The 12,866-nt window shown below is 54.4% G+C and overlaps 2 protein-coding genes across 2 annotated transcripts in view; both read left to right on the top strand.

Annotated features, from left to right (window-relative positions):
* Positions 1–12,866, top strand: part of LOC144949946 (translocation protein SEC63 homolog) — a 220,308-nt gene that overhangs the window by 35,633 nt on the left and 171,809 nt on the right. The window lies entirely within an intron of this gene.
* The window catches only part of LOC144949796 (KH domain-containing RNA-binding protein qki.L-like), a 23,883-nt gene continuing 13,056 nt past the window's right edge, over positions 2,040–12,866 (top strand). The window contains exons 1-3 of the mRNA XM_078879741.1: positions 2,040–2,088; positions 4,733–4,951; positions 8,188–8,250. Of these exons, the coding sequence (XP_078735867.1) occupies positions 4,750–4,951; positions 8,188–8,250 (265 nt within the window). The 5' untranslated portion in view covers positions 2,040–2,088; positions 4,733–4,749. The remainder of the gene's footprint in view (positions 2,089–4,732; positions 4,952–8,187; positions 8,251–12,866) is intronic.

The following is a 12,866-nucleotide window of genomic DNA, read 5'->3' as shown; positions in this document are numbered from 1 at the left end:
CAGTCACTCGCTCAGTCAGTCACTCAGTCACTCACTCAGTCACTCACTCAGTCACTCACTCACCTGGCGGGGCCCGGGGGCCAGCAGTTCCACCTGCGCGGAGCCTCGCCCGGGGGTGAGTCAGTCAGTCAGTCAGTCGCTTAGTCAGTCACTCAGTCAGTCACTCACTCAGTCACTCAGTCACTCACTCACTCACTCAGTCACTCACTCAGTCACTCAGTCACTCACTCACCTGGCGGGGCCCGGGGGCCAGCAGTTCCACCTGCGCGGAGCCTCGCCCGGGGGTGAGTCAGTCAGTCAGTCGCTTAGTCAGTCACTCAGTCAGTCACTCACTCAGTCACTCGCTCAGTCAGTCACTCGCTCAGTCACTCAGTCACTCAGTCACTCACTCAGTCACTCACTCAGTCACTCACTCACCTGGCGGGGCCCGGGGGCCAGCAGTTCCACCTGCGCGGAGCCTCGCCCGGGGGTGAGTCGCTCGCTCGCTCGGTTACTCACTCAGTCACTCAGTCAGTCGCTCGCTCGCTCAGTCACTCGCTCAGTCACTCAGTCACTCGCTCAGTCACTCAGTCACTCAGTCACTCACTCACTCACTCAGTCACTCACTCAGCTGGCGGGGCCCGGGGGCCAGCAGTTCCACCTGCGCGGAGCCTCGCCCGGGGGTGAGTCAGTCAGTCGCTTAGTCAGTCAGTCACTCGCTCAGTCACTCAGTCACTCAGTCACTCAGTCACTCACTCACTCACTCAGTCACTCACTCAGCTGGCGGGGCCCGGGGGCCAGCAGTTCCACCTGCGCGGAGCCTCGCCCGGGGGTGAGTCGCTCGCTCGCTCGGTTACTCACTCAGTCGCTCACTCGCTCAGTCACTCAGTCACTCGCTCAGATCGCTCGCTCGCTCGCTCAGTCGCTCGCTCGCTCGCTCAGTCACTCGCTCAGTCACTCAGTCACTCAGTCACTCAGTCACTCGCTCAGTCACTCGCTCAGTCACTCACTCGCTCAGTCACTCAGTCACTCGCTCAGTCGCTCGCATTCGCTCGCTCAGTCGCTCGCTCGCTCGCTCAGTCACTCGCTCAGTCACTCACTCGCTCAGTCACTCAGTCACTCGCTCAGTCGCTCGCTCGCTCGCTCAGTCGCTCGCTCGCTCGCTCAGTCACTCGCTCAGTCACTCAGTCACTCAGTCACTCAGTCACTCAGTCACTCACTCAGTCACTCAGTCACTCACTCACCTGGCGGGGCCCGGGGGCCAGCAGTTTCACCTGCGCGGAGCCTCGCCCGGGGGTGAGTCACTCGCTCGCCTCGGTTACTCACTCAGTCGCTCGCTCGCTCAATCACTCGCTCAGTCAGTCACTCGCTCAGTCACTCAGTCACTCAGTCAGTCACTCAGTCACTCGCTCAGTCAGTCAGTCAGTTACTCAGTCACCCAGTCACTCGCTCGCTCACTCGCTCGCTCAGTCGCTCGCTCAGTCAGTCAGTCACTCGCTCGGTCAGTCACTCGCTCGGTCACTCGCTCGGTTCGCTCAGTCACTCACTCAGTCACTCACTCACTCAGTCACTCACCTGGCGGGGCCCGGGGGCCAGCAGTTTCACCTGCGCGGAGCCTCGCCCGGGGGTGAGTCAGTCAGTCAGTCAGTCGCTCAGTCAGTCAGTCAGTCAGTCGCTCGCTCGCTCAGTCACTCGCTCAGTCACTCAGTCAGTCACTCGCTCGCTCAGTCACTCGCTCAGTCGCTCGCTCAGTCACTCGCTCAGTCAGTCACTCGCTCAGTCAGTCACTCGCTCAGTCACTCAGTCACTCGCTCAGTCACTCACTCAGTCATTCAGTCACTCACTCAGTCACTCAGTCACTCACTTAGTCACTCACTCAGTCACTCACTCACCTGGCGGGGCCCGGGGCCCAGCAGTTCCACCTGCGCGGAGCCTCGCCCGGGGGTGAGTCAGTCAGTCAGTCGCTTAGTCAGTCACTCAGTCAGTCACTCACTCAGTCACTCAGTCACTCACTCACTCAGTCACTCACTCAGTCACTCACTCAGTCACTCACTCACCTGGCGGGGCCCGGGGGCCAGCAGTTCCACCTGCGCGGAGCCTCGCCCGGGGGTGAGTCGCTCGCTCGCTCGGTTACTCACTCAGTCAGTCAGTCGCTCGCTCGCTCAGTCACTCGCTCAGTCACTCGCTCAGTCACTCAGTCACTCACTCACTCAGTCACTCAGTCACTCACTCACTCACTCAGTCACTCGCTCGCTCGCTCAGTCACTTGCTCAGTCACTCAGTCACTCACTCAGTCACTCAGTCACTCAGTCAGTCAGTCAGTTACTCGCTCGCTCGCTCAGTCACTTGCTCAGTCACTCACTCCACTCAGTCACTCACCTGGCGGGGCCCGGGGGCCAGCAGTTTCACCTGCGCGGAGCCTCGCCCGGGGGTGAGTCGCTCGCTCGCTCGGTTACTCACTCAGTCGCTCGCTCGCTCAATCACTCGCTCAGTCAGTCACTCGCTCAGTCACTCAGTCACTCAGTCAGTCACTCAGTCACTCGCTCAGTCAGTCAGTCAGTTACTCAGTCACCCAGTCACTCGCTCGCTCACTCGCTCGCTCAGTCGCTCGCTCAGTCAGTCAGTCACTCGCTCGGTCAGTCACTCGCTCGGTCACTCGCTCGGTCGCTCAGTCACTCACTCAGTCACTCACTCACTCAGTCACTCACCTGGCGGGGCCCGGGGGCCAGCAGTTTCACCTGCGCGGAGCCTCGCCCGGGGGTGAGTCAGTCAGTCAGTCAGTCGCTCAGTCAGTCAGTCAGTCGCTCGCTCGCTCAGTCACTCGCTCAGTCACTCAGTCAGTCACTCGCTCGCTCAGTCACTCGCTCAGTCGCTCGCTCAGTCACTCGCTCAGTCAGTCACTCGCTCAGTCAGTCACTCGCTCAGTCACTCAGTCACTCGCTCAGTCACTCACTCAGTCATTCAGTCACTCACTCAGTCACTCAGTCACTCACTTAGTCACTCACTCAGTCACTCACTCACCTGGCGGGGCCCGGGGCCCAGCAGTTCCACCTGCGCGGAGCCTCGCCCGGGGGTGAGTCAGTCAGTCAGTCGCTTAGTCAGTCACTCAGTCACTCACTTAGTCACTCACTCAGTCACTCACCTGGCGGGGCCCGGGGGCCAGCAGTTTCACCTGCGCGGAGCCTCGCCCGGGGGTGAGTCAGTCAGTCAGTCGCTCGCTTCGCTCAGTCACTCGCTCAGTCACTCAGTCAGTCACTCGCTCGCTCAGTCACTCGCTCAGTCGCTCGCTCAGTCACTCAGTCACTCGCTCAGTCACTCAGTCACTCGCTCAGTCACTCAGTCACTCGCTCAGTCACTCAGTCACTCAGTCACTCAGTCACTCACTCACCTGGCGGGGCCCGGGGGCCAGCAGTTTCACCTGCGCGGAGCCTCGCCCGGGGGTGAGTCAGTCAGTCGCTTAGTCAGTCACTCACTCACTCAGTCACTCGCTCAGTCACTCACTCGCTCAGTCACTCACTCGCTCAGTCGCTCCCTCGCTCGCTCACTCACTCGCTCAGTCACTCACTCGCTCAGTTCGCTCCCTCGCTCGCTCAGTCGCTCGCTCAGTCACTCACTCGCTCACTCACTCAGTCACTAAGTCACTCACTTAGTCACTCAGTCACTCACTTAGTCACTCAGTCACTCACTCACTCAGTCACTCACTCACTCAGTCACTCAGTCACTCACTCACTCAGTCACTCACTCAGTCACTCACTCCCTCACTCACTCAGTCACTCAGTCACTCAGTCACTCACTCAGTCACTCACTCAGTCACTCACTCACTCAGTCACTCACTCAGTCACTCAGTCACTCAGTCACTCAGTCACTCACTCACTCAGTCACTCACTCACTCAGTCACTCACTCACTCAGTCACTCACTCAGTCACTCACTCAGTCACTCACTCACTCACTCAGTCACTCAGTCACTCACTCAGTCACTCACTCACTCAGTCTCTCCCTCCCCCCGTGTCTCCCTCCTCCCCTCTCCTCCCCCCGTGTCTCCCCCTCCCCCTCCCCTCTCCTCCCCCCCGTGTCTCCCTCCCCCCGTGTCTCCCCCTCCCCCTCGCCTCTCCTCCCCCCCGTGTCTCCCCCTCCCCCCGTGTCTCCCCCCTCCCCCTCCCCTCTCCTCCCCCCCGTGTCTCCCCCTCCCCCTCGCCTCTCCTCCCCCCGTGTCTCCCCCTCCCCTCTCCCCCTCCCCCCGTGTCTCCCCCTCCCCCTCCCCTCTCCTCCCCCCCGTGTCTCCCTCCCCTCCTCCCCCTCTCCCTCCCCCCTCTCCTCCCCCCGTGTCTCCCTCCCCTCCTCCCCCTCTCCCTCCCCTCCGTGTCTCCCTCCCCTCCTCCCCCTCTCCCTCCCCCCTCTCCTCCCCCCGTGTCTCCCTCCCCTCTCCCCTCTCCTCCCCCCCATGTCTCCCTCCCCTCCTCCCCCTCTCCCTCCCCCCTCTCCTCCCCCCCGTGTCTCCCTCCCCTCCTCCCCCTCCCCCCCGTGTCTCCCTCCCCTCCTCCCCCTCTCCCTCCCCCCTCTCCTCCCCCCGTGTCTCCCTCCCCTCCTCCCCCTCTCCCTCCCCCCTCTCCTCCCCCCGTGTCTCCCTCCCCTCCTCCCCCTCTCCCTCCCCCCTCTCCTCCCCCCGTGTTTCCCCCATTCCCTTCCCCCCCCCCCTCCCCCCTCCCCCCCGTGCCTCCCTCTCCCCCCCCTCCCCCCCCCCGTGCCCCAGCAGGCCAGGTTCCGGCTGGCATGGGTGGAGTCCCCGGCGTGGGGGGCGTGCCGTCCCCGGGGATGTGCCTCCCGTTCATGCGCCCGCTGCACCCCATGCTGGGCGGCCCCCCCGGCGTGCCCGGGGTGCCCGGGGTGGCCGCGGACGCGGCGGGCCTCGTGTACGCCTCGTACGAGTACCCCTGCCTGCTGGAGTACCCGCTCGACCACACGGGAGTCCTAGGTGGGTACACGCAACACAGACACAGACACACGCACAGACACATACAGACACATACAGACACGCATAGACACACACAGACACACACACACAGACACACACACAGACACAGACAGACACACGCACAGAAACATACAGACACATATAGACACACACACACACACAGACACACAGACACACACACAGACACACACACAGACACAGACAGACACACGCACAGAAACATACAGACACATATAGACACACACACACACACAGACACACAGACACACACACAGACACACACACAGACACAGACAGACACACGCACAGAAACATACAGACACATATAGACACACACACACACACAGACACACAGACACACACACAGACACACACACAGACACAGACAGACACACGCACAGAAACATACAGACACATATAGACACACACACACACACAGACACACAGACACACACACAGACACACACACAGACACAGACAGACACACGCACAGACACATACAGACACATACAGACACACATAGACACACACAGACACACACACATACATAGACACACAGAGACACACACACAGACACAGACAGACACACACAGACACACACATACATAGACACACAGAGACACACACACAGACACATACAGACACATACAGACACACACACATACATAGACATACAGACACACACACATACATAGACACACAGAGACACACACACAGACACATACAGACACATACAGACACACACACATACATAGACACACAGACACACACACAGACACATACAGACACATATAGACACACACAGACACACACAGACACACAGACACACACACAGACACACACACAGACACAGACAGACACACGCACAGACACATACAGACACATACAGACACACATAGACACACACAGACACACACACATACATAGACACACAGAGACACACACACAGACACAGACAGACACACACAAACACACACATACATAGACACACAGAGACACACACACAGACACATACAGACACATACAGACACACACAGACACACACACATACATAGACATACAGACACACACACATACATAGACACACAGAGACACACACACAGACACATACAGACACATACAGACACACACACATACATAGACACACAGACACACACACAGACGCGCGGGTCACGTGACAGGTGTGACGTCACGGGTCACGTGACAGGTGTGACGTCACGTGACAGATGTGACGTCACGTGACAGATGTGACGTCACGGGTCACGTGACAGGTGTGACGTCACGTGACAGATGTGACGTCACGTGACAGATGTGATGTCACGTGACAGATGTGACGTCACGGGTCACGTGACAGATGTGACGTCACGTGACAGGTGTGACGTCACGGGTCACGTGACAGATGTGACGTCACGTGACAGATGTGACGTCACGTGACAGATGTGACGTCACGTGACAGATGTGACGTCACGTGACAGATGTGGGGTCACGTGACAGATGTGACGTCACGTGACACGTGACAGCCGTGACGTCACGTGACAGATGTGACGTCACGGCTCACTTGCCGTGCAAAAAAAATCTCTGCATTATTGAGCTCCCCCCCAACCAAAAAAAGTGTATTTTGATAACAATGTGCGCACGGTGTACAGTGTGGAAGGTTCCCACGTGGCCAATTTGCAGTTTGTTGCATGTCGGCAAGTCCGCTAAACATGTTGAACAGACTCGCGCACAATCACAAGTTTGCCTTTTGTTTGTATATATACAGTAAAGTTTAACACAGTGTATTCTTTGTCCCAGCTCCCACTGGGGTCTTGGTGTACTCACGGTCGTTGATTCTGCCATGTCCTGTAAAATAAGGGCAATCGGTGAATAAATAAAGGAGATATCACATAAAGTGTACACGGGGCCCGTTTTTTTTGGGTCACCCTGGTATATGTGTGTGGAGATTAGTTATCGGCCAATTGTTATGATTAGTAGCGGGTTGCAGGTTAGTGATTCGGTGCAATGTGTGTTATTGTAGTTGTATGCTAAGTTAGTGATCGGTCAATGAGTTTGTGTTTCCTCTATGAGGAGGTGTAATGTGTTAAGAGGCTACACGGGGCATCTTTGTCTTTGTCTGTGTGTAACAGCACTTGCCCCTACAGTCTGTTAAGAGGCTACACGGGGCATCTTTGTCTTTGTCTGTGTGTAACAGCACTTGCCCCTACAGTCTGTTAAGAGGCTACACGGGGGATCTTTGTCTGTGTCTGTGTGTAACAGCACTTGCCCCTACAGTCTGTTGAGAGGCTACACGGGGGATCTTTGTCTGTGTCTGTGTGTAACAGCACTTGCCCCTACAGTCTGTTAAGAGGCTACACGGGGGATCTTTGTCTTTGTCTGTGTGTAACAGCACTTGCCCCTACAGTCTGTTAAGAGGCTACACGGGGCATCTTTGTCTTTGTGTGTGTGTAACAGCACTTGCCCCTACAGTCTGTTAAGAGGCTACACGGGGGATCTTTGTCTTTGTGTGTGTGTGTAACAGCACTTGCCCCTACAGTCTGTTAAGAGGCTACACGGGGGATCTTTGTCTTTGTCTGTGTGTAACAGCACTTGCCCCTACAGTCTGTTGAGAGGCTACACGGGGGATCTTTGTCTTTGTCTGTGTGTAACAGCACTTGCCCCTACAGTCTGTTAAGAGGCTACACGGGGGATCTTTGTCTTTGTCTGTGTGTAACAGCACTTGCCCCTACAGTCTGTTGAGAGGCTACACGGGGGATCTTTGTCTTTGTCTGTGTGTAACAGCACTTGCCCCTACAGTCTGTTAAGAGGCTACACGGGGGATCTTTGTCTTTGTCTGTGTGTAACAGCACTTGCCCCTACAGTCTGTTAAGAGGCTACACGGGGGATCTTTGTCTTTGTCTGTGTGTAACAGCACTTGCCCCTACAGTCTGTTAAGAGGCTACACGGGGGATCTTTGTCTTTGTCTGTGTGTAACAGCACTTGCCCCTACAGTCTGTTAAGAGGCTACACGGGGGATCTTTGTCTTTGTCTGTGTGTAACAGCACTTGCCCCTACAGTCTGTTAAGAGGCTACACGGGGGATCTTTGTCTTTGTCTGTGTGTAACAGCACTTGCCCCTACAGTCTGTTAAGAGGCTACACGGGGGATCTTTGTCTTTGTGTGTGTGTGTAACAGCACTTGCCCCTACAGTCTGTTAAGAGGCTACACGGGGGATCTTTGTCTTTGTCTGTGTCTGTACAGGAGCCGTTCCCACGAAGGTCCGACGCCACGACTCCCGTGTCCACCCCTACCAGAGGGACAGAGGTGAGGACACACACACACAGTGACACACACACACAGTGACACACACAGTGACACACACAGTGACACACACACACAGTGACACACACACAGTGACACACACACACACACAGTGACACACACACACACAGTGACACACACACACACAGTGACACACACAGTGACACACACAGTGACACACACACACACAGTGACACACACACACACAGTGACACACACACACACAGTGACACACACACACACAGTGACACACACACACGCAGTGACACACAGTGACACACACAGTGACACACACACACACACAGTGACACACACACACAGTGACACACACACACACAGTGACACACACACAGTGACACACACAGTGACACACACACACACAGTGACACACACACACACAGTGACACACACACACACAGTGACACACACACACACAGTGACACACACACACGCAGTGACACACAGTGACACACACAGTGACACACACACACACACAGTGACACACACACACACAGTGACACACACACAGTGACACACACACAGTGACACACACACACAGTGACACACACAGTGACACACACAGTGACACACACACACACACAGTGACACACACACACACAGTGACACACACACACACACACAGTGACACACACACACACAGTGACACACACACACAGTGACACACACACACACACACAGTGACACACACACACACAGTGACACACACACACACAGTGACACACACATACACAGTGACACACACATACACAGTGACACACACACACACACAGTGACACACACACACACACACAGTGACACACACACACACACACAGTGACACACACACACACAGTGACACACACACACACAGTGACACACACACACAGTGACACACACACACACAGTGACACACACACACACACAGTGACACACACACAGTGACACACAGTGACACACACACACACACAGTGACACACACACACACACAGTGACACACACACACACAGTGACATACACACACAGTGACACACACACACACAGTGACACACACACACACAGTGACACACACACACACAGACACACACAGTGACACACACACACACACAGTGACACACACACACAGTGACACACACACAGTGACACACATACACACTCACACACAGTGACACACACACACACACACAGTGACACACACACACACAGTGACACACACACAGTGACACACACACACACACAGTGACACACACACACAGTGACACACATACACAGTGACACACACACACACAGTGACACACACACACACAGTGACACACACACACACAGTGACACACACACACACACAGTGACACACACACACACAGTGACACACACACACAGTGACACACATACACAGTGACACACACACACACAGAGTGACACACACACACATACACAGTGACACACACACACACAGTGACACACACACACACACAGTGACACACACACACATACACAGTGACACACACACACACAGTGACACACACACACACAGTGACACACACACACACACAGTGACACACACACACAGTGACACACACACACAGTGACACACACACACACACAGTGACACACACACACACACACAGTGACACACACACACAGTGACACACACACAGTGACACACACACAGTGACACACACAGTGACACACACACAGTGACACACACAGTGACACACACACACACAGTGACACACACACAGTGACACACACACAGTGACACACACACACACAGTGACACACACACACACAGTGACACACACACACACAGTGACACACACACACAGTGACACACACACACACAGAGTGACACACACACACATACACAGTGACACACACACACACAGTGACACACACAAACACACAGTGACACACACACACATACACAGTGACACACACACACACACACACAGTGACACACACACAAAGTGACACACACACACACACAGTGACACACACACACAGTGACACACACACACACAGTGACACACACACACACAGTGACACACACACACACACAGTGACACACACACACATACACAGTGACACACACACACACAGTGACACACACACACACACAGTGACACACACACACATACACAGTGACACACACACACAGTGACACACACACACACAGTGACACACACACACACACAGTGACACACATACACAGTGACACACACACACAGTGACACACACACACACACAGTGACACACACACACACAGTGACACACACACACACAGTGACACACACACACACACAGTGACACACACACACACACAGTGACACACACACACACACAGTGACACACATACACAGTGACACACACACACAGTGACACACACACACACACAGTGACACACACACACAGTGACACACACAGTGACACACACACACACAGTGACACACACACACACACAGTGACACACACACACACACAGTGACACACATACACAGTGACACACACACACAGTGACACACACACACACACAGTGACACACACAGTGACACACACACACACACAGTGACACACATACACAGTGACACACATACACAGTGACACACACACACAGTGACACACACACACACACAGTGACACACACAGTGACACACACAGTGACACACACACACAGTGACACACATACACAGTGACACACACACACACACAGTGACACACACACACAGTGACACACACACACAGTGACACACAGTGACACACACACACACAGTGACACACACACACACACAGTGACACACAGTGACACACACACACAGTGACACACACAGTGACACACACACACACACAGTGACACACACACACACACAGTGACACACACACACACAGTGACACACACACACAGTGACACACAGTGACACACACACACACAGTGACACACACAGTGACACAGTGACACACACAGAGACACACACACACAGTGACACACACACACACACAGTGACACACACACACACAGTGACACACACAGTGACACACACAGTGACACACACACACAGTGACACACACACAGACACACACACAGACACACACACAGTGACACACACACACAGTGACACACACACAGTGACACACACACACAGTGACACACACACAGTGACACACACACACACAGTGACACACACACACACACAGTGACACACACACAGTGACACACAGTGACACACACACACACAGTGACACACACAGTGACACACACACACACACAGTGACGCACACACACAGTGACACACAGTGACACACACACACACAGTGACACAGTGACACACAGTGACACACACACAGTGACACACACACACACACACACAGTGACACACACACACACAGTGACACACACAGTGACACACACACAGTGACACACACACACAGTGACACACACACAGTGACACACACACAGTGACACACACACAGTGACACACACAGTGACACACACAGTAACACACACACAGTGACACACACACACACAGTGACACACACAGTGACACACACAGTGACACACACACACACACACAGTGACACACACACAGTGACACACACACAGTGACACACACACACACAGTGACACACACACACACAGTGACACACACAGTGACACACACAGTGACACACACAGTGACACACACACAGACACACACACAGACACACACAGTGACACACACAGTGACACACACAGTGACACACACACACAGTGACACACACAGTGACACACACACACACAGTGACACACACAGTGACACACACACACACACACAGTGACACACACACACAGTGACACACAGTGACACACACACACACAGTGACACACACAGTGACACAGTGACACACACAGAGACACACACACACAGTGACACACACACACACACAGTGACACACACACACACAGTGACACACACACACACAGTGACACACACACACACACAGTGACACACACACAGTGACACAGTGACACACACACACAGTGACACACACACACACACAGTGACGCACACACACAGTGACACACAGTGACACACACACACACAGTGACACACACACACAGTGACACACAGAGACACACACACACACAGTGACACACACAGTGACACACACAGTGACACACACACAGTGACACACACAGTGACACACACACAGTAACACACACACAGTGACACACACAGTGACACAGTGACACACACAGTGACACACACAGTGACACACACACACACACACAGTGACACACACAGTGACACACACACACACACACAGTGACACACACACAGTGACACACACACACACAGTGACACACACACAGTGACACACACACAGTGACACACACACAGTGACACACACACACACAGTAACACACACAGTGACACACACAGTGACACACACACAGTGACACACACAGTGACACACACACAGTGACACACACAGTGACACACACAGTGACACACACAGTGACACACACAGTGACACACACACACACAGTGACACACACAGTGACACACACAGTGACACACACACACACAGTGACACACACACAGTGACACACACACAGTGACACACACACACACAGTGACACACAC

Source organism: Lampetra fluviatilis, chromosome 55, assembly GCF_964198595.1.
Source record: "Lampetra fluviatilis chromosome 55, kcLamFluv1.1, whole genome shotgun sequence".
In the NCBI taxonomy this organism is placed as follows: domain Eukaryota; kingdom Metazoa; phylum Chordata; class Hyperoartia; order Petromyzontiformes; family Petromyzontidae; genus Lampetra; species Lampetra fluviatilis.
Note: the sequence above shows the minus strand (reverse complement) of the source record. Positions and strands in the feature narration are given on the sequence as shown.